Source organism: Molossus molossus, unplaced genomic scaffold, assembly GCF_014108415.1.
Source record: "Molossus molossus isolate mMolMol1 unplaced genomic scaffold, mMolMol1.p scaffold_m16_p_4, whole genome shotgun sequence".
In the NCBI taxonomy this organism is placed as follows: domain Eukaryota; kingdom Metazoa; phylum Chordata; class Mammalia; order Chiroptera; family Molossidae; genus Molossus; species Molossus molossus.
In genome coordinates, this window is record NW_023425377.1 from 19,869,533 (window position 1) to 19,892,389 (window position 22,857).

At 38.9% G+C, this 22,857-nt stretch overlaps 2 protein-coding genes across 3 annotated transcripts in view; one reads left to right on the top strand and one right to left on the bottom strand.

Moving 5' to 3' along the window:
• Positions 1-2,625: 2,625 nt before the first annotated feature.
• Positions 2,626-18,189, bottom strand: MFAP3 (microfibril associated protein 3). Its single transcript, XM_036239610.1, has 3 exons — positions 18,124-18,189; positions 6,875-7,340; positions 2,626-3,781 (listed from the first exon to the last, which is right to left on the bottom strand). The coding sequence occupies exons 2-3, from the start codon at positions 7,170-7,172 to the stop codon at positions 2,988-2,990; spliced, it is 1,092 nt and encodes a 363-aa protein (XP_036095503.1). The 5' UTR covers positions 7,173-7,340; positions 18,124-18,189; the 3' UTR covers positions 2,626-2,987.
• An 18-nt stretch (positions 18,190-18,207) lies between these two features.
• FAM114A2 (family with sequence similarity 114 member A2) overlaps positions 18,208-22,857 on the top strand; it is a 37,360-nt gene continuing 32,710 nt past the window's right edge. For both annotated transcript variants that reach the window (XR_004956391.1, XM_036239611.1), the window contains exons 1-3: positions 18,208-18,254; positions 21,917-22,161; positions 22,672-22,771. Coding sequence is in view for 1 of the 2 variants with exons in the window: in XM_036239611.1 (XP_036095504.1) it covers positions 21,931-22,161; positions 22,672-22,771 (331 nt within the window). In the remaining variant the exon portion in view is untranslated. The remainder of the gene's footprint in view (positions 18,255-21,916; positions 22,162-22,671; positions 22,772-22,857) is intronic.

Genomic DNA, 22,857 nt, shown 5'->3' on the forward strand with positions numbered 1-22,857 from the left:
AAAAATGCTCAGATGTCCATTTTTGGTAAATTTATTTCACAAAGCCATTATTTCATAAAGACAACAACGTTCACCAACTATAAGACACAATTTATAAATGAGATAAATATTTCAAATACATCTTATTGAGGAAAGGCATTTTCACTAACTGTAAAATTTGGTGAGATAAAAGGATAATTACACCAGAGTTATTATCAAAAGACGTTTAGGCTATGGTTTAAGTTCAAATGGTTAAAGATTTTACAAAAAGATAACATGACACTATTAGTTAGAGCATTTGAGTAGATATAGAAAATACTAATAAGTGCGATTTCCTTTCTCTTGAAAACTAGCTTTAGAAATACCAACTCTGATTACATTTTGACCTGCTTTAATTCCTTGTCAAGTACACCTGGAATATTCAAAGTAAACCAGTTACTTTGGCCATCATATTAAGTCACCATTATGTTTCTAAAGTAATTTATCCAGGATACACTGGAGTAGTCTGTACTTCATTATTATACAGTATTATCTAAACTTATACTTTTTCCAGTATTTCCTGTATTTCTATGAAGCCCTGTCTCTCATGACTTTGATCATTAAATATGTCTCCCTTAGGGTTCCAAATACTCATGTTCATTATGAGAACATGTGGGGTAGATTCATTCTCTTTCATGTGACAAGCCACGTTATATAAGAAACGACCCCAGAGCTGCTATATTGGATAGGACTAAGGGTACTGTCTGAAGAGCTGAGGAATATTTAGGAGACAGATCTCAAACAAGGGATTTTAAAAAGTTTTAATTTTTCAAGAGAAACATTCTGGGAAGGGAAAAGTGTTCTATAATCAATAGCCTTTGCTCTCATAGTCAAATGTATTAAAGCAGTTTTCCTTAAAGAAATACAGGTCTATGAGCCCAGGCAAGCTTTGGCTAAATGACTGGTAGCTTTTGTTTGGGTCTGAAGGTTCCCATGGAAACGGCCTGAGAGACAGAAAAGGCAGCATTATCATATTTATCCATAATGCCATCTGATAAAACCACACATTGATTCATTCATGCTCTCCAGAGCAGATGTATTATTTCTGATAAACCCGGACAAAGGGAGGCATGAGTTCTATCTGGTCACACTTTGAATTTCCTACCTTCCTCCATTTGAAACCTTAAATTAAAATCCTGATAAAACCTCCTCTGAACATTTCCCTCAGGACCTGCTTGTTCAAGTAATGCTTCCATAATCAGAAGCCAAATGAAGAAATGCGAAGAACCAAAAGGAGCTCCACTGCCAAGTTCTTAAAATGATATGACTCCAAGCTTTCTACAGCTAAAGAAATTATTCTGAGGAGTATTTACAATCCATTACATCAGATCTCAGCCAGACAAGAAATAGTGCCTTAGGTGTTTATTACATACAGTTAAATCAGATGGCATCATCCATAATTTTTCTTTCTCTTTATGTCTTGGTCACTTGTATGTACGTGTCTGCCTATCTATCTATCTATCTATCTATCTATCTATCTATCTATCTATCATCTATCTATCTATGCCTATCTATTTAATATATTTAATATAGTAACATACACCACACACCATAATCTATCTTTTTTCAGGTTAGTACATCCCAGAAAGATCACAAAACCAGCCCTAGCTCAATTCTTTATCATAAGTATACAAAAGTAAAAACCCCAACAACAATAAAATATAAACAATGCAAACAAGATAAGGAGGCATGCATGTAACTGTTAGCACCATATTTAAGACCAGAGGGCAAGAAGGTTGACAGAGGTCTGAAAAGGAATCCAGCTCTGGGTTTCCCCCAGGAATGGGATCCCAAACGTAGCTCTTGTCCAGTCCAGTATCTTTAAAAAGGGAAAGCCTGAGAAATTCTCTTAACATAAATGTCGAAATCCATGATTTACCAGAGACAGATGATTTGACATTGTTTCTTGTTCTAAAAGCATTGAAGAAGCTATTCCTTAGAAACAAACTGCTCACTTCTGGAGATCAGTTGAGAAATCAGTGCCAGCTCAATGACACTCGGTAAGTTAAAAAGACATAATATATCCCCCCAAAGGGCCAATTTACTCATAGAAAGTAGTTCATTAACGAGCAGTTAGCTCCCTGATATCTGTATAATACAGACATGGGCTACACTGAAAAGATTCCACCTAGCACATGAAATTGCACACTCCACAAGGCAAATATCTGAAAAACACCCACACCTTTACGCACTATGGCACTGGTGTAGAAATCTAAACCACAGAGTCAAGTCTCAACTTGGTCCTTTCCATAAGGGGCTAAAAGTGCAGAGACGGGCTTATTTAGAGATGTGAAGAGTTCAGTGGATTAAAGGTGACAGGTAAGAAGTTATAAAGCTAGAAACACCTTTAGACATTATTTAATGCAAATCCCTTACGTTACTGGTGGGAAAATGAGGCTTCAAGATACGCTTCGGCCCTAACCAATGGAAGAACTTGACCAGAAGAGAAGCCGTGGAACTCTTTTTTTTTAATCCTCACCTGAGGACATTTTTCCATATTTTGTTCAGATAGAGTGGGAGGGAAGGAGAGAGAGAAACATCGACGTGAAAGGGACACATCGAGTGGGCCACCTGCAAGACCCAACCAGGGCCAGAGACAAACTGCAACCGAGATACACGCCCTTAGCGGGAACCGAACCCGGGCCTCTCTGGACCGCAGGCTGACATGCTAACCGCTGAGCCAAACCGACCAGGGCTGTGGAACTCTTAGCGCAGTCCTTTCCTCATTATGTTCACCTCTCAGCCTCCTTTCAATCGTAATGTGTATCATCTACTCGAGCTTGAGGAAAACTTACTGAGAAACATCAGATAGGAAAAATGCTGCATTTTTACAAAGATTTTCACAATAATGCACGTTCTGATGTGCTTAATTAGAACAAGGGGGAAACCCGTCATCTTTTGGTAAAAATGTTATTTCCTGTGTGAAACAGGTTCCTATTCTGAGAGCGTTTTTATGGGTGCTGGGGAGCTCAGAGCTGGCAGTATTCATATGCCGCATCTCTGCAGTTAGAGTTCGAGTCAGCTGATCCCATATCATCAGGCGGGCTGAAATGACTGCTGTCTTGAGAATCTGTTCCAATACTTTTGGTCTCTGACTGAAGGTGAACAGAAACCTGAACTGCTATCTCCTGGCCTTGTTCACTCAGAGAACCATCATCCGAATCTCCTCCTGGTGAATTACTCCGCCCCATCTCGGGGTTAATGATGTAGATGGCACCTTGATCGTTCAAGGCAGGTCTCTCTTTAATTCTTTCTCCCATGTCATCAGGGTCATCCATTCGCACAGCCTCAAACATCTCCTCAACAAAGGCCCTGCAGTTTAGAATAAGGGGTGGGAGAGGGACGCTTCGTGCCAGTTCTTCTATGTAACGAGCAAACTCCATGGTCTTAAATTGTGTGACCTTGGCGAGCTCCAGAGTCTTGGCCGAGGTGATGATGGGGATGCGTTTGGCAATCTCAAAGGCCTTCTGAAGTTTCTCCGCCCCTTCGGTTCTGAAGAATTCGTTGATGGCCTTTTCGGTCTTACGGAGATGGCTGCTCATCATGCAGAGCCGTGTGACATTCAAGATGAGAGTGATTGCAAAGGCAATCAGGCAGACGATCATGTAGTAGACACTCATGTCTCCCGAGGTGAAGATGACACGCAGGGTGACAGAATAGGAGGCACGGACTGGAGAGGTGACGAAACATGTATAGAGCCCACGGTCATCAAAGGCTACGTTGGTGATATTCAGGAAGTTATCAGAAACCAACCATTTTCCACCTGATAACCCAACAAAAATAAAAAATAATTACAGCATAAAGAATATTACCACTAAATACACTAACTGGCTTATCAATATTCCTTTTCTTCATGAGTGTATTTTAACTCATCTATTAGGTTTTGCTATGTGTTCAAATCATGTAAGAAAGGGTAGACTGTTACATCCAGGGTCAGAATTTAAATAGCCTGGAACTTAAAGGGAATCAAGATCTTCCTTCCAGACGTAATGATTATCATAGCTACCTTTTCACAGCTAGACATAACAAGCCTTTCTGGGAGACAGGTATGTCTATATAATGCTAAATAACTAATCTCTAAAAAAATGTTTATGTGTATACAGGCATACCTCAGAGATATTGCGGGTTCAGTTCCAGACCACCTCAATAAAGCGAATCTTGGAATAAAGCAAGTCCTAATCATTTTGCTGGTAGAGGTCTTGCCTTTACTTTGTAAAAAAAAAAAAAAAAAAAAAAAAAAAAAAAAAAAAAAAGCAATGTATGTGAAACACAATAAAGCAAAGTGCAATAAAATGAGGTGTGCCTGTATGTGTGTCTACATCACAATTTCTACCTATACATTTGCATAAACCAGAAGAACATGCCTCAGAAATATAAAACAGTGGTCATTTCTGGGTGATGGGTTATGAGTACTTTTTATTTTCTTCTTACTTAACTGCTTATTTTTGATAATGAACTTACATAACAATAGATAAAATTATTTTTTAAAAAACCCTACCAATTTAATGAATGTGAATGTGTTCAATTACTAACAGGTTAACGTGGCATGCCTTGCACATGTGAATTTTGTTAGAAAAGGTTTGTAGATGATGATTATCTTGATTTTCTGGCAAGAGTAACTAAAGCACAAGCCAAAAGATATGTCTCACAAGTCAGGGTACATGAGCAGTTTGGCAAGACAGAATAAAGTTGTCCTTAAGATACCTGGGCTTCTGTTTTTCACCTAAAACATCCCACTTTTCTTCGATATATGAAGGTATCTTCACTCAGGAAACACACATAGAGAAATATAAATGAGTATGAAAAGCAAAATATACTGACTGCCCACCTTGATTCAGTATCCTTCAATAACTTGGATCTGCCTGCATAATTCTCACGTTTGCAGTAAATTCTCAGCATACTCTATGCTTTAACTGTGATGGTCATTTGAAAGTGGGATCAATGGACTGTAGGTGTGAGTCCAATGACTATAAATGGTGTCCCAGAGAAGGCTGGGTCCCTGTTTAAGCACCACCTGAATCCTAATCTTCAAGATCTCTTTAATCCCCAGGATTCTATAGTTCTGGATTATTATAGTAGCACATAAATTAGTAAGCACTTTGAATTGTGCCCATGTTTTTCATCAAAATTCTACAGCTATATTTAAGAGCTATGAATTCACCAATGTAAAAAAAGGAGAAAAATATATAGCTATAAACATAGCCATTATTCCTCAAGCTTCTGTCCTATGAACTTGGAGCTATGAAAAGGATATCCCATGAATCCAAGGTATGATGACCTACATAGACTCCATTCATCAACCACTGTGCTACGACCACAATCTAAACTCTCTAGCTTGCTTGCTGATAATAGCTCAAGATTTATGAACCTTATACTAGACTGGCATGCTCTTTAAACTCCTCTCTCTTAAGAGTCATAAAATTTAATACAGTTTTCTAGAGTTGTTGTTGAAAGCATCAGTGATAGATGTCAGTTTAAAGGTTTTCAAAGTAAAGGCAAAATAGGAAAATAAAACTGCATTCCAAATGGCTAGTATCAACTTAACCTAAACTTTGATTATGCAGTCAGTCTGTAATAATCACTTTAACTGAATAATTCAAATCTCAAATGCATTTGGTCAGGATCCTACAGCCCAAAGGAAGTAAGAATCTAGATCAGTGAGTCCAAATGTGGAACCCTAATCATGTTCAAAATACACATTCTGGGTACCACTCTAGAGATTCTGATCTAACAGGTCTATATTCTTAAGAAGCTAGTTAAAAACACACAGTTTTTTCTAACAACTCAAACACTTCAATCCCTTGGTGGCCAGTTACTCAGTCTATAGATGGTAAAAGTTTAGCACACACTTTAGAAGGAAACGCGCCTGCTTCCTTTTCTGTTCCACTCTAATGTGAATAACCGAGTATCTTTATAGTCCAAGAGATCAGATTATCTTTCTAGCAAGAAAGATAAGGCCTTTTCTGAAAGTGTACCTTGTGAGGATCCCAGATTTAACCTTTGTCCCAGTGATTTTTCATGGTGATTTCTTTTTGAGGTGCTTTAACCCAAGTAGTCTTCAAAAAAATCTTTCTAATAGAACACTAGCTCAGGAAACAGTATTCTGACTAAGATGTGTCCACAGGCCCACAGACAGCAAAATCAAATAAAAAACCTGTCAAAAGGTAGGTCTTGGTCACATTATTATGTTTGTGTGATTTTTAAGACGAAGATACAAAATTTGTAAGAGAAACAACCCTCCTGTTTTCAAGCAAATTAAGTGTATAAAATAGAAAAAAAAAAGGGAGCTAGAAGGACTTTTAGCTCCTCCTCAATTCCCTTCTAATTCTCAGAAGGACTTAAAGTTTTATGCACAGATCTATAATCATTAAAAAAAACCACCACCACACTGGATTTCCTCTAACATTTTTAGTAACTCATTTCTGAACAATTTTTTTTTTTTTTTTATGACAAATTCACTTAAGTCTAGCCCAAATCCTTCTTACTGTATGCACACAAGGCCACCATACTATACTATTCACACTATGGTCTGGGTGCATGGTCCCCTGGAGCCGAGCAGGGCACAGCCCTGATGAAGTCCATCTTCAATGAAAAAGGGAACCAACCCACCAAGAGGAGAGAAAATAGCTCACTGTCATCATAGGAAAATTTTAAAATGTACAACTACTCCTTATTTTTTCTTTCTTCTGGTTACGTAATTATAAGTAATTTGCTTTTTTTGATAGGTTTAATACTCCAAGTCTTTCAAAGGTCTTAACTATTCACCCTGGTACCTCACCTTTGAGATTTCTTGTTGAAAATGCTATAAAACCAAGGAAATGAGTAACCCTATTTAATTATGCCCTGGCATAGTTACCTCTGCCTCTGTCATCCAGCTGCTGTCCTTTTGAGTTGTACCAATGGACATCTTGATAGTGGTCGACTGTGAGAAGACACTCGATGGAAACACTAGCTCCCTCTTTGGCTATGATGATTTCATCACCTGAGTGGGGGGAGCCTGCTGAGAGTTCAAAGCTTGGTGGAAATGATTCATTGAAAGAACTATGATTTGCTTCCAGTGGGTCCATTTGATTGAAGCTTACATCTTCCAAAACAAACGCAGCCGGCATAGTAATACTCAACACTAAAGTGAATAAGTAACAATGTGGCTTCATGGGAAAATGAGAGCTAATCTTGCTTAGATTTGTAGAGCTCAAAAGGTTCTATGCTATAACAAGAGTACAGTGGGTGATTTATTGCTTGGTACTGAAGTTTTCCAAAAAAGTGGTAGATCCAAAATGTAATTTGAAGTCTTCAGTATTAAAACGTGAGCGAAGACCAACCTAAAGAAAGCCAGATATAAAGTTTAACCAACAAAGACTCATAATGGGGTGAAACTCTATGTTCTAGAAATGAAATAACTGGTGCATCAGGGAATACAACAGAGAGACCACCACCTAAAATCTCACACAGAGATGGTAGAAAGAGCACTGAATTGGGAAAAGGCAGACCTAGAGTCTGGTCCTAGCTTTGCTACAAGCTTGGTTGCACAACCATGGCAAGTAGTTAAGCTTATTTTCTTATCTGTCAAATAAGGAACTAAATAAGACATCTTTATTTTATTTATTTTTTAAAATATGTTTTTATTGATTTTTTAGAGACAGAGGAAGAGAGATAGAAACATTGATCGGCTGCCTCCTGCACACCCCCCACTGGGGATGGAGCCTGCAACCCAGGCATGTGCCCTGACCAGGAGTCGAACCAGGACCCCTCAGTCCATGGGACCACGCTCAATCTACTGAGCCACACTGGCCAGGTTAAATAAGACATTTTTAAAGGACTCTTCTAGTGCCCGGCCGGTATGGCTCAGTGGCTGAGCATCGACACATGCACCAAGAGGTCGCTGATTCAATCCTGGTCCGGGCACATGCCCAGGTTGTGGGCCAAATGCAGGAGGTGGCCAATCGATGTTCTCTCTTTCTCTCTCTCTCTCTTCCTCTCTGTCTAAAATCAATAAAGAAAAAATAAATAATCTACTTCTGAAATGCCATGATTCTATTTCACTCTGACAAATTCTATGCAACAGGGAGCCAGTGAAGGCTAAAATACTTAGCTTAATGATCTTTTATTTCAACCTGCACCGTTACCATCTGTTGTTATATCAATAATGTAAGTCAACTAGTATATCATAATTATAACCATGGAGTTCAATATCTGAGTAGTACTTGAACTCAACTCAGACAGTTGAGGTAGTTTTTCTGTTTTAATATTAGAAAGAAAATTATACTACTTTATATACATAAATATACATATATTGACTTTGGAGGCTGCAACACTCTTGGGCAAGAATGTTAGACAACATAAATAATTTTCCTTTAATAGTTTTTTCAATATCAAGAGACAAAATACAGTACATTTAACAGTTTGTAAGAATACCAGATTTCTAGCTCAAAGTCTATAAAATTAGCTAAGAGAGAAATTGACATCTTAAACGACTAATTGGTAGCAATGCAAATATAAGCTATAGGGATAGATTACCAAACAAATTTAAAAGAAGAGTAAAATATCATGAATAAAAAGTAAAATAGTATCCCAATCTAAGAGTTTATGTGAGTATACCATTGTCCTGATAATGTGATTCCTCTTTTAAATCACTGACTCTCAAAGAAAAATGTCATCTCTTATGTCTGTAAAATATGGGATGAAACACCTAGCTTTATTTCTTATAAAGTCCCAAAATAATTAGTTTTGGAAATGACATGTACTTCCTTTTATATTTTCATGAAGGCTTCTTGATCATATAGCATAAAAAGCAATGGATCATTGTATTTTGCCATTAAACTCCTCAAAGTCTGAATTACAATACACTGTAAATGTCATTTAATTTTCATTAGCCCTTGAAAGGATGGTTGAATGATGAAAATACTTTTCTGTGCTTTTCTATATATTTCAAATTTAAGGACAGACTATTTAGAGGAAAACAAAAAACTTCAGACTTTGTTATACGTAATAGATTGAACACATGTGCTTACTTTCATTTCCTCCCCAAACCCCACTAAAAGGACAGTAAAGGAAACAAAGCACTTGAGCCCGGGCGTTCCCCAGGACTTTGATGAGGAGTTCCTGGGGCTTCATCCAAGTTAGCATTTTCCAAATTTTATGCATGTCTTCTACTGCCATAACTTTTTTTCTATATCCGTGTACCAAGTTATTATTATTAATGCTTTTTCTTTAAATCAACTCATTATTCTACTTTTATACATTTATTTTAGAAGGAAAGTCTGTATCACATCTGTGAATAAAAGTAACTGCACCCATAAACACAATAAAAATAAAGCAATGTTATTAACTTTCAGAGACACTACCATATGCTGAAGGCTCTGAGCTAGGCTCTCTTTGTAGGGAAAACAAACACAAAAACAAACAAAACAAACAAAACGAATACCCTCCCCCATAACTCCACTTTATTCTAATACCACTGCATTTCTTATCCTGCCATTTCCTTCCTCCCCACCCTTGCCCACCACTGAGTTTAGAACCACTATTTTAGACTAGAGGCACACATTTTTCATGTATTCACTAGCATCTATTGAGCACCTACTATGTACAACCTTTTGTACTATAGACACTGTCTCTGCCTTTATGGAACTCGGTCTGCTAGAGGACATAGACACTAATTAAATACATACAAAATGTACTAAATGCTACCCAAGCAAAAGTATAGGGTGCTACTGGAGCATTCCTCATGGCAAAGTAACCTCATTGCAGAAAGCCTCCCTGAGAAAGTAAGATGTGCAACAGGACCTGAGGGATAAACAGAATCTGAGAATGGAAGATAAATGTTTTAGGCAAAGGGACAGGAGACAGGGAAAAAAGCAGACGAATCACTGGTTAGGAGGTGCTCAGGAATAAGAGCTACAAGTTGTGTTAAGGAGAGGTGGTGGCCAGTGTCGGGTTGGATTCCTGATTCTGGAGGGGAACAAACAGTCTGGGCTAACAGTAAAATTGGAGGTGGACTCTGGGAATTGGAGAGGGAGATTTAAGTGGGTAAAAAAGGTAACTTGTTCAAGATGAAGAGGCCACAGAACTGAGAGGCTTAAGAGTGGCACAGATCATCTGTGGGATGGTGATGCCCCTCCCCCAAATCAAGGCAGCTAAGGTAGAAGACACTGGAAACAGAAGAAATGGACTCTCCCTGCTCTGAGATGCAGGAGCTTCCGGGGAACGAACCGTCTCCCCACGAGACGCTGTGGGACAAGTGGTACCCTGGCAGTGTTACTGCTGTGTGGAATCCCTTCTTCATGCAGCCACCTGAGCCCCCTTTCAAGGCCTGGCTCTTCCTCCCACATGGATCGAGCGTAAACCTGGGCACAGGATGGCTCTTCCTGGACCCCTGAAGCCCTCACCAATACACTACTCACCTGGCTCAAATATGCTGCTAGGGAGTCTACCCCATCTCACCTACGAGCCCTGTAAACACAGGACTCTTATTTTTTTTAATGCTGTACTTCATAACTAGCACATGCTCAATAAATATTTAATGAAGAATGTTATGCAGCAGGGATCATTATTATTCAAACCTACATGCACTTACTAGCACTTACTATAGTCTCTGACACAAAAAGAAACAATGTTAACAATCTTGAGAGAACTTAAAGGCATAATGCCTAAAGGAATTCCTTGAACCAATCCCCCAAGTCTTCATTTACTATCTTGTTCTAGAAGATGATGGTGGGATAAAAGATTATCAAGTCCATGCCTGGTCGGTGTGGCTCAGTAGATTGAGCGTCCTGCCATGGGCTGAGAGGTCCTGTCGGTTCCCAGTCAGGGCACATGCCCAGGATTCAGGCTCAATCCCTAGTAGGGGGCATGCAGGAGGCAGCCAATCATTGTTTCTTTCTCATTGATGTTTCTATCTCTCTCTCCTTTCATCTCCCTCTCTAAAAAAAAAAGATTATCAAGTCCAGATTTTCCAAACCAGTTTGAGTATCACAATTATCTAGAGAACTTGCTAAAAATATAGATTACTGGGTCCCATCCCAGACCTACTGGATAAGAACCCCTGGGGTCAAAGCTTGGAACTTATGGTTTATAATGAGCTCCCTGAGTGATTCGGAGGCAGAGGGTCCATGGGCTGGCATCCAGAGACCACTAATATACTTATTTCCTCTACAACAGCCTTGTCTAATGGTACTCCAGACTGAACACTTCCAAATTCCATTTGGATTAAGATTACCCTGGAACATCATAATTGCAGGCCTCTGATAAAGGCAGGGTAGCAGAGAAGTTCAAAGTACAGACTCTGGAGACAGATTTCCTGAATTCCAATCCTGGCTCTGATTTTAATCAAGCCATATAACTTTTGTTAATGACAATCTCTCTGTGCCTCAGTCACCTTATCTTTAAAACAGGGAAAGTACTAGTAGGTGTTCTCAAAGGACTACAGCGAGGTGTGAATGATACAGTATATATAAAACAGAGCCTGGCAATAGTAATCACTGAATAAGCTCTAGTTATTATTATTATTGTTGATGGTCCTTCCAGATATTGTGCTAAAATCTGTACCTTATAGCAAAACCATTATTTAAGATAAATAAAACACTTTTACTCAGAATACTACCAACCATTTAAAAATCTTGGCGGGGGTGCTGAGGGGGTGGTAAGAATTCCATTGTGTAATTTAATCTTTAATTTTAAATTTCATATTTTTTTCTTTTTCTCACTGCAAATAAGTATTTTGCAAAACTATGGATCTAACAGGCACTGTAAACTAACTTTGGACTCCAATCATAATGTTAACATTGCTTTTACGTGTCCTGAGTTTGCGGTAGAGAACCTTGGCTGTGAGCTACCTAGCCTACATTTCTCTTTTTGGAATCCTGCCTCTCAGGCCCAGGAGGAACCCAACCCACTGGCTGACTAACTAGTTAGAATGTCTGTCCTTGGAGTCAGGAATTGAGACACCGTGGGTTAGGGCTGTTTGAGGAAGAGAAGAAGTAGGGGGCTGAGGCCCTCAGGTTTGGACCACATACAAAGAGAAGCAGAGAGAAAGCACAACAGGGATGGAGAAGGGACACAGAATGTTCCAATAAGACTATTTTTTCCCCCATAAAGAAACAAGCATCTTTATTCAACGTTATTCAGAATTAAAACCACAAAAATACAGACTGTGTAAACAAGAAAGGAAGTGGAGAAATGGCTAGAAAGGAGAAAAAAAGATTAAGTTCAGCAAAAGTGACTCAACTGTGCTTATGGCTAGCAGGAAGTCCTCGGTATGGATCTCTAGTCCTTTCCTTAGGCACTGGTGTGGTACACAAACCACCCATGCAGTCAAGATTTGAGGGTCCTGTTCTGTACAGATAGAGCCAATTGTTTCTACTAGAAAGTTAGAGAAACCTGTAAGATAGAATCTAGAAAAATACTATGAACACCCTTAAACTGCTCTTAGGTCAAAGGTGGCAGAAGTAATCTGGTACATTAATTTATGCTAGGAGAGCAACAGGTCACACAATATCCTTATTATGTCCAGTCAGTAAAGACAGGCTGAGTCTGAGTACTTCATACTCATACCATGGGCATCCTGAACACAAAGGACTTCCAGTCTGAGCTACTAAGAGACACAACCCATTTGGAGGTAAGAGGCTATTAAGCAGTCGGGAGAGAAAACACTGGCAAAGGTATGTATGCGTTCAAGGTAACAGAAGCAGACAAGAAAGTTAAGAGAACAAATCAACCTGGGGATCAAGACACCCTTGACTTATCTCCTCATCCTAAATTTCCTTTTACTTAAGTCTGTGTGAATTGGTTTCTGCTACATGCAACAAGAGCTACATTGACTAAAACCATTCTACTCATTTCTGGAGTAATGACTTTAAAACAGCTTAGCTAAACCAGGGGCTCATCATGCACAAGATGAAGTCCTGGGTGCTGCAAAGGATGCTCAGGTGAATTAGGATACTGACCCAGACCCTCAGGAATGTACAAACTAGCCTGGAGACAGAAACAGCCCCAAACCAAACAAAACCAAACAAACAAAAAACAAAACACCACACACACACACAGAAGACAGTACTGAAGAGAAGTATAATTGTGTTGTGAATGCAAAACAGAAAGAACTTCATAATTTTAGGAATACAAGTCACTTGTAACTTTGGGACTTCCCATAATATCATCCCTGCTATTCTCAATGCAGCAGCTGACATTTGGAGGCTAAGAAGAAAGAGTTCAAAAAGGAAAATCAAAGTGCCTAAAACGTTAAGTTTTTCTAAGCTCATGAATAATCAGATATGTAGATGATTTTACCCACCAGAATCATTCTGAATATTGGTTATATCATTAAAGAAAGAAAAGTGCCTAAATTGTCATCCCTAACAGATTGCCTTGTTGCTGTTCCTGCCAACTTCTGTGAAATATTTGCATTCTGTTCCAGTTCTCAACAGAAGTAAATAAGGAAGTAATGTGGCTGATTTCCGTTCTCGTGGCTCAACAATTGGCTGAGGAAACTGCTGTTTGCAGAAGTAGTTCTGGGATAACTCAAAGGGAAGAAAACACTGATGCCCAGATGGTATTGGCTTTTGTTCCAAGTATACTAGGATATTAATGCTTCATTCTCCATAATGAAATGTGTTCTAGGCTGTATTTACAGCTCATACACTCTTCTCTGCCTGTACTGTTACACTTGAAAAATGGAGAAGTTCCCCCAGCCGTGGTACACATATGGTCAAAGTGCCATTCTGAATTGGCAAAGAGGAGAAAAAGCAAATGAAGATCCAATTTTGTTAGCAGATTGTTAGCACTCCTCTATTCTTTGCAAAGAACAAACTTAAAGCATTATTATAGGTATCTATAACATAAAAGGGTTAGTAAGATTAAAAAAGAAATCATTTTGAGGGCCATTTTCTGCCAACTTTCTAATTAAAATAGCCCCTATGCTCCCAAACACACACCTCCTAGCTGGCATTTGGGCACTCAGCTCAAACTTTGACATATTTTCTGGTACACTGAGAAACACCTATAGTCACTGGAGCTTTGTTTTAAACTTAGGATTGTTTGTTATCCTTTTTTTTTTTTTTTTTTGTTACAAGCACTGGCTGAAACTACTGGATGCAAATGACAAAAACACTGATGTTACAGGTTTGATGTATAATCTCCTTATCCAATTTCTTTCTCTGTAGTCTGAAAATCCCCCAGAATCTCAAACTCAGTGTAACTAAAATAGAACTCCTCACTTTCACCCTCAGATCTACTTGTCCAGCATATGCATAGCTACACAATACAACTCTTCCAGTTTTGCAGGATCAAAGTTATAGGATCATCATGGCTTGGTGGTAAGGAGCACTGGAGTTAAGAGTGCCTACCTCTGGGTGAAGCTGTGGGTTTGTGAGGCCTTAGTTTTCACATCTATTGAATCAGGTTATTAACAGTAACCACCTCATAGGGTAATTGTGAGCTACCCTGTGAGGTGAGCTGATGTGGGTACATTACAAATACATGCTACTGTTGTTATTATTCCACCTCCTAGATATTTTTCAATTAAGTCTTATGTTCCTAACCTAGGTCATAGTCCTTTTACCTTACCTGGTTACCACATTATACCAACTATACCCCTGTGGTGTCTCAAACACTGCTCCTCTCAGCATTGGTCCTAAACACAAAACCAAAAAAGTCAAGGCAATTTCAAAATCTATTGGTGATTTTCCATTGCCCATGAGATAAGCTTCAAATTCTAGTCTGGCATCCATAATTCTCCAGAAATAGATTCAGGAGGCAGAACAGAAGTAGCCAGAGCCCAGCAATGCCTCCATGTGCAACAATCACTTGCTAAAGGAATAAATGGATTTAGAAGTCAAGGCTGGTCTTTAGTTACATCTGTCACTAATTAGCTATGATCTCCAGTGGTCTCCGTTTCCTTATCTAGAGCACAGCTAATTAGTGACAGATGTAACTTATCTAGATGCTTAGCTGATTATCATGACCATTCCTTTCTTTGCTTAAATCCAATAATCTTCCCAGCTTCCCTTGTCATGGCTGAGCCTTAACTACACTTGTTTTACTCTCTGTTCTCTCCAAATAACCTGTCACCTCAAGTTCTGGCTCCAATTGTTCCTTTTGCTTGAAATTTCCTGCCCCTCCACACCAATATCTTCCTGTGAAAATTTGACCCTCTCAACAACAGCCAAATCAAATGTTACCTTATTCAAAAGCCTTTCCACCTAAACTCCCACCTCTGTTCTCTTAATTTTAGAAGGATTTCTTTTGATGTCAGTCCCCTAGCTCACCAAGAGTACCTGATCCTAAGACTTATCACTTTCCTTCTTCTATCAGTTATCTGTCCATAAGCTTTACAGATGACAGTTAAAAACCTTAGTCCTTGGCATAAGATTAGATTCAACATTTTGAATTTAGACACTCATCAACTTGGTAGTCAGAAAGGTAATTGCTACAAACCTCTCACAGACTCTGGAAACTGTTAATGGAGAGATCTGAAGGCATGAGAACACAGTTGTTGCTTTTTTAAAAATTTTAGTGGGCAGAACACTCTAGAGTGAATTTGATTTATAACTAGTTTTCTCAAACTGCAATTCTTAGATCACTTACATCAAATTAATCTGTGGTGCTTGTTAAAGATGCAGATTTCTTGGCCCCACTCAGACTTAGTGATTTGGTATCTATAAAGGTGAGGCCTGGGCATCAGCATTTTAATGTGCATATAGTTTTAATGACTTTTAAATCAAGTTCCTATTTCTTTTAAAAAAATATTTTTATTGATTTCTAGAGAGGGAGAGGGAGAGAGGGAGAAACACCAATGTGAGAGTGAAACGTGGATCAGCTGCCTCCTGCATTCCCCCTACTGGGGATTGAGCCTGAAACCTGGGCATGTGCCCTGACCAGCAATTGAACAGACAACCCTTCAGTGCATGGGACAACATCCACCCAACTGAGACACACTGGCCAGGGCAAGTTCATATTTCCTTTGATATTCATAACAATATTATAATTTGGTGATTCTCATAGTGTGGTAGAAGGTCCTCTGGGGGGAGGGGTCCCTGAGACTTTTAAAACATGATTTTTCAAAACAATTTTCATAATAATACTAGGACATTATTTTCCTTTTTCACTTCCATTCTCACACCATATAGTGCAATCTTACAGAGGCTACATGGTGATCACAAGAGAATGAACACAGGAGACAAGAGAATCTAGCTGTCTTCTATTAAGACAGATATTAAAGAGATTTGTAAAAGTGTGAAACAATGCCATTCTTTTAATAATCCTTTTGTTTTGGAAAATATTCTTCATAAAACTGCTATTCATGTTAACATGCAATGAGTCTATTATTTTAAATAAATTAATAACCACTGAAAGTTGTTTTGATATAAAAATGGTAAATATTGATAGTTATAATTCAACACAAACAAAAATTCTTTGACGTTCTCAGTAAGTTGTAAAAGTGTAAAGGGAGCCCAAAACCAAAAAGTTTGAGAACTTTTTGCTATAATTATTATCAGCAGCATTTTAAAGATTAAGACACAGTTAAGGAGCTTATTGAACAATTCCATACTTAAATCCAAAATTCTATGCACTTTCCATTACAACAAAAAAAAATCAGAGGAAATGACCTAATTTATACTTATACAGTTTTTTTGAACAGGCATTTTTAAACAGCTCCCAGATGATACTGATTCCCCTAAATTCAGAGAAGCATCATGAAAAGCAAAGGAAACTATATGAAGGGTTTTAGGAAGTGACAATTATATATATGGACATTAAAACCATGATCCTTAAGACCTTCTATGCAGTTGAAAGGCCTGGGTTCTGAAAAGCCAAGTCCTTTCACCTAGCTGGGACTTAGTTTTTCACCACTGCACAATGAAGGTGTCTCTCATGCCTTTCTTTCTGGCTGTCAGTCTGGGTTTCATGCATTCACACCATTGGGAGATTCATCTTTCTGATGAGGGGTCAGCTGTAAACTTAAAAATCATAAATCAGAGCATGTCATTTCTCTGCATAGAAACCTTCAATTGTTTTCCATTGCTTTCCAAATAAAAGTCAAAATCCTTGTCCTGGCTCATAGACCCTACAAGATTTGGCCTGTTTAAGTCTCTGGACGCAGCTTCCTCTTTTTTACTTCAGTCACAGTGGCCTTTTTCCTTTTTCGTGACCTTGCTGAGTTTATTGCCACCAGAAGGTCTTGCCATTTACTATTCCTTCTGCCTCTAATGCTCTTCTTCAGACCTTCATAAGGCTTATTCCTCACTTCTTTCCATCACAGTATCCTGTTTAATTTTCTGTAAGGCACTCACTACCATCTTAGATAATTTTAATTGTTTTGCTTATTTTTATTAAAGTAGTTTTTCAATTACAGTATACATTCTATATTATTTTGTATTAGTTTCACGTGTACAACACAGTGGTTAGTCAATCACATACTTTACAAAATGTTCCCCCGATATGTTCAGTACCCACCTGGCACCATACATAGTTATTCCAGTATTATGGACTCTATTTCCTATGCCGTATTTTACATCCCCATCGGCTGTTCTGTAACTACCAATTTGTACTTCTCAATCTCTTTTTCACCCAGCCCCTCCCCTGCTTCCTGTTGGGCTTCTACACTAGAATGTCACCTACTTGAGAGCAGGGCCACCCTTGGCTGGTAAACCTGTGTCTCTCTCCCAAGGACCCAGGGTAGTGCCTGGCAGGTATTGCCTTTTAGTAAGTGCAGGATGGCTGAACTCCTGTGCCTTAAAAAAACCCTTGGAGCCCTGGCCGGTTTGGCTCAGCGGTTAGAGCCTCGGCCTGCGGTCCAGAGAGACCAGGGTTCGGTTCCTGCTTAGGGCGTGTGCCTCGGTTGCAGTTTGTCCCTGGCCCGATTGGGCTCATGTGGGTGGCAGCCACTCGATGTGTCTCTCTCATGTCCACGTTTCTCTCTCTCTTACTCTCTCTCCCTCCCACTCTATCGGAACAAAAAAAAATGGAAAGATGTCCTCGAGTGAGGATAAAAATAAATAAATAAATAAAAAACACCGGCGGAAACCCCAACTTCCTTCCCGTGCTATGCCAACCCATCCGCTCGAACCCAAGCCTTGGCCCCCCCGCAGCGACGCCCAACGAACCCTAACTCACCCGAGTGGTACCAAGCCTCTTCCCGCTGGAGCGGCTTGACCCGGAAGTGCTCTCGGGAAGGCGAGGCCGCCTCCGGGCTGAAGGAGTACTTCCGGGGTAGCAGGAGCAGCTCGTCGGCGGCTGTGGCGGCGGTGAGGGTAGCATCCGGCTGGGTGCGGGGCTTCCTGGGAGGAGGGTGGTCGGGTGTGGGGTCCCAGAGCTGCCCCCTGTGGCCCGGTTCGCTGGGGTGGGGCAGGAAGTGGGGGCGGCGGTCACTTCGCGCTGGACGCGGAGGCTGTAGAAGCGCTTTGCCCTATGAAGCGCTACGTTTGTGTGGGGAAAACTCTTGGACGAGATGTTGTCAGCTTGGCCCACGTTCACGGTAGCTCTCCCGTTTGGGACTTGTTCTTGTGCGTGGGAGAGCGCATGTTTGTCCGGCTGGAGACAGCCTGTTACTATCGAGAGCAGCGATGTAAACAACCACCGCGACAATACCCACAGCAGATGTTACCCTGGAGCGGGTTTGGGCCGGTCTCCGTCCCAGGCCGCTCGCCCACGCCGTGTCCTGTAATCTTTACGGGAACCCCGCCCGGCAGGTGCTCCTAGCCGCCTTTTACCGGCGGGGAAGGCAGACGCAGGTGGGCGCCCGCGCTTCCCACGGGCACTGCAGTGCGGAGCTGGAAGGAAGTCGCGCCGGCTCCACCGCCCCTGCGCTCAGTTTCGGAGCTAAACCTCCTTCCGTTCTGCTAACTGTGTGGCTGGAAGTTCTTCAAGAAAACGCGGGGAAGTGTATATATATACACACACACACGTGTGTGTGTGTGTTAAGTGTATACATTTTTACTTAACAAAAAAATACGGCTTAGCTGTTTAGTTTTGCTTGTAATCATCCAGGTCTTTGAGTCTACAATTATGAAAATAAAACACTTAGTACAGAATACATGGAAAACTTATAAAAACATTAAATAGTGCAAATTCATGTACTTGGTATTTATTCTCCTCTCCCCCTTTCCTGATAGATGATGAATCTATTGACCAACAGGGATGGTACAGCCATCTAATAATGAAAGTAATAATAACAGCCAGCATCACAAAACCTCTTCCCACCTAGCTCAAATGTCTGGCACATTGTAGATGCTTATTAAATCTTTGTTGCACAAATGCAAGAATAGCAATAACCAGTGTTTAGTATTTTAGAGTATGTCCTTCCAGTCTTTTGTAGAATTATATACATTATTTATGTAGTATGTATACTACATATACTATGTGTAGTATGTATCTATATATACTATGCTATATTTAAAATATACAGTACTATGTGTTGTAATTTGGAGAGAGTATAAAGAGAGTAAAAAGATAGTTTAAAAAGCATATATTCAACTATACAAAACATTAATTGAATTTTATGCAAGAACTGTATACTTTCCTATTAGGCCCTTGGAGTAAGTGGGGCAGAAATTGTATCTTTATTTCTCAATCTCCAGACCTTGGTACCTAGTAGGTATCCAACAAATGTTTGTAAGTTAATGAATGAGTGAATGAATGACTATTTCAGACTTGGTTTGTATGTGTATGGGTAGTTGTATATAGATTTTTTTTTTTCTGTGTGTTTTGGAAATGTATAATGTATGTATATCATATAACCATATGCCCTAGGATCCATGGTGTTGTATAAATCTACCTTTCTAGCCTATGCCTTCTCACTATTCTTCCTGCTATAGTTACTACTGCTGGTATCTGTTCATATTTCATACTGTCACACCTCAGGCCTCTTGAATTCTCTCATTGGCATCTTCATCTGTCAAAATCCTGAGTGCCCTTTATGGCAGGTGTTACAAGTCCAGATGCTTATAGGGGCTAATCAGATCACATAAACCGTCACGTTGTTTTGGAGAGCAACTATTTGACATGAACTAGTTATCAGGTTGAATGTGGGCCTGGTGTTGCGAGATCTTTCAGTTTTACAAGGGAATTTAGAAACCTATTTGTATACAAACTTTGAGTTTTAGATGTTAGCAATTAATATTAAAAAATGTTTAAACACTGTACAGACCAAGTAAAAACATCTTGAGGCTGGATTCAGCATTCAAAAATTCCATTTTGTGACCAGTATTCTATGTTTATTTCAGATAATGTTGTCCATGAATATTATTCTCTGTTTCTAGCAGACTTCTTTCTGTTCTTTTAGTATTTTGTGTATATCTCAATTATAGTGCTCCTTCCAAGCTGCCTTAATTGTTAATATGTCTATCTTTTCTAGAACATTAGGAACATTTTTATGGCGTGGATTGATTCTGCACTTGGTATATATTGGTACAAAATCTGTGCTTGTGCATACCTTAGGTCTCATTGTGTGTGTTTGTGTGTGTGTGTATGTATGCATGAGATATGTTTATTTCTTCCCTGCAAACCAGTATCTGCTCTTTGTAAAATCACCAATAGTATCTTGGCTTTAGTTGTCAAAGAACTATACTTTTGGGAGGAGTTGAATTGGTTAACATTGCTATTCAATAGCTGGTCTGATGTAAATCCTATCTGATATCTTAAATTTCATAGTCTTTCTGAAAAATTATAGTGGGAATGATTAATAAGTAATAACATTTCTATAAATGACACTAAAAATTAATAAATTGTACCTCATTGAAATGAAAAGGTTTTGCTTTGTGAAAGACCCAATAAAAAGATAAGCTACAAACAGATAACATTTAAAACCACATATCTGACCAAAGACTTGAATCTAGAATATAAAAGGAACTCTCAAAACTCAACAGTAAAAAAAAAAAAAATTAATTAGAAAATGAGCAAAAGATACAAATAGGTATTTCACTGAAAAGGACACACAGATGGCAAATGAGCACATGAAAAGATATTTAATACCTTTAGCATTTAGAGAAATGCAACTTAAATCCATGGTGAGATATCATTACACACCTATCAGAATGGCTCAAATAAAATATAATACCACCAAATACTGGTAAGAGTGCAGAGAAACTTGATCACTCATACATTACTGGTGGGAATGCTATTTTGGAAAAGGGTATGACAGTTTTTTATAAAATTAAATAAGTACCAGTGATTGTATTCTTGGTCATTTATTCCAGAGAAATGAAAGCTTATGTTCCCATAAAATTTATACATGAATGTTCATAGCTGTTTTGTTTGTAATGGCCCCAAAGTGGAAACAGCTCAGATGTTTTCCAACAGATAAATGGTGAAACAAACAGATACATTCATACCAAGGGATACTACTACTTGGCAGTAAAAAGAAGATACTGATACACACAACAACTTGGATGGATCTTGAGTGTCTTATGCTGAGTAAAAAAAGTTGATCTCCAAAGGTTACATAGTCTATGATTGCATTTATATAACATCTTGAAATGAAAAAATTATAGAGATGAACAGATCAGTGGTTACTATGAGATGGGAGACGGGTGGAATGTGGCTAAAAAAGCATAACCCAAGGGATCCTCGTGACGGAATGTTTCTGTATCCTAACTGTGGTAATGGTCACAGAAATCTATATATGTGATAAATTTTCATAGAACTAATTACACATGCACAAATTGATGCATATAAAACTGGTGAAATCTGAGGAAGATCAGTCAGTTGTTTCTATCCTGGTTATGATATTATACTATAGTTATACAAATTGTCACCATTGGGGGAAACAGAGTGACGGGTATATTAGATGTCTGTGTATTATTTCTTAAACCTACATGTGAGTCTATGATAAACTCAAAATAAAAGGTTGAAACAAATAATTTATACCAGAAAAACCTATATAATTTTTGGGGGGCTTTTATTTTACCAGGTGATGAACTAATCATGTCGGATAAAGATGATATTGAGGCTCCAGTGATAACTGAAGCAGCCCCCGTCCTTGAAGATGGGAACTCTGAGCCAGCCAAGAATTCTGAGTCAGTTGACCAAAGTATCAAGCCAGAGAATAAACCAGAACCTGTAGTTGCTACTCGGAAAAGACCAGAGTCCAAACCTTCCAGTGACTGTGAGACTTCAGAAGTTCTTCCTGTTCAGGCATCAGAGGCTGCAGGCAAAGTACAGTATCTGTTAAAAATTGAGATAAAAAAATGTTAGGGTTGTGTCTTTTCTGAGCTCAGTGTGGATCCTGGAATAAAATAATATGCTAAATTATTAGCTTTGAGCTTGAGGAATGTCATACAGTAAGATAAGAAAATAATACTGAAATGTACAAATAGGTATGGTCAACAGTTGTATGTTTTTAATGTTTTCAACAAAAAATGTTAGGCTTAAAAATAATTTGGAATTAATGTCAATTTAGAATTGTACCTATTTCTTTCCTTTTATAATCATAAAACAATTTTCTCAGTTTTATAAATGCCTTTATGAGTAGTTGTCTTTGCCGTGTGGTGCTTACATGCAGGTTACATATATCTGTCAGTCAATACATTTATTTAACCTAATAATATATATTTGTTTGCCCATACTTTTGGTTACTAATTAGATGCCTTGTCTGTACACTCTTATTTTCCTCTAATTGTATTATTTTCTTTTGCATTTTGTTTTTCTGGCTACTGGGAAAATTAGGAGCCTGCTTCCAAAGAGGCACCCCAGACGGGATGGGGCTATTGGGGCAGCTGGGGCAAGTCCTTACTTTCCTCAGCCTCAGCTACAGTAGCCACAGTAGGTAAGGCCATCAGTTACTTTATTAATTTTTTGTGTATTTTGCTAAAGATCTGTGTTAAAAGTGATTTTGTTATGTTTGTTTTATAG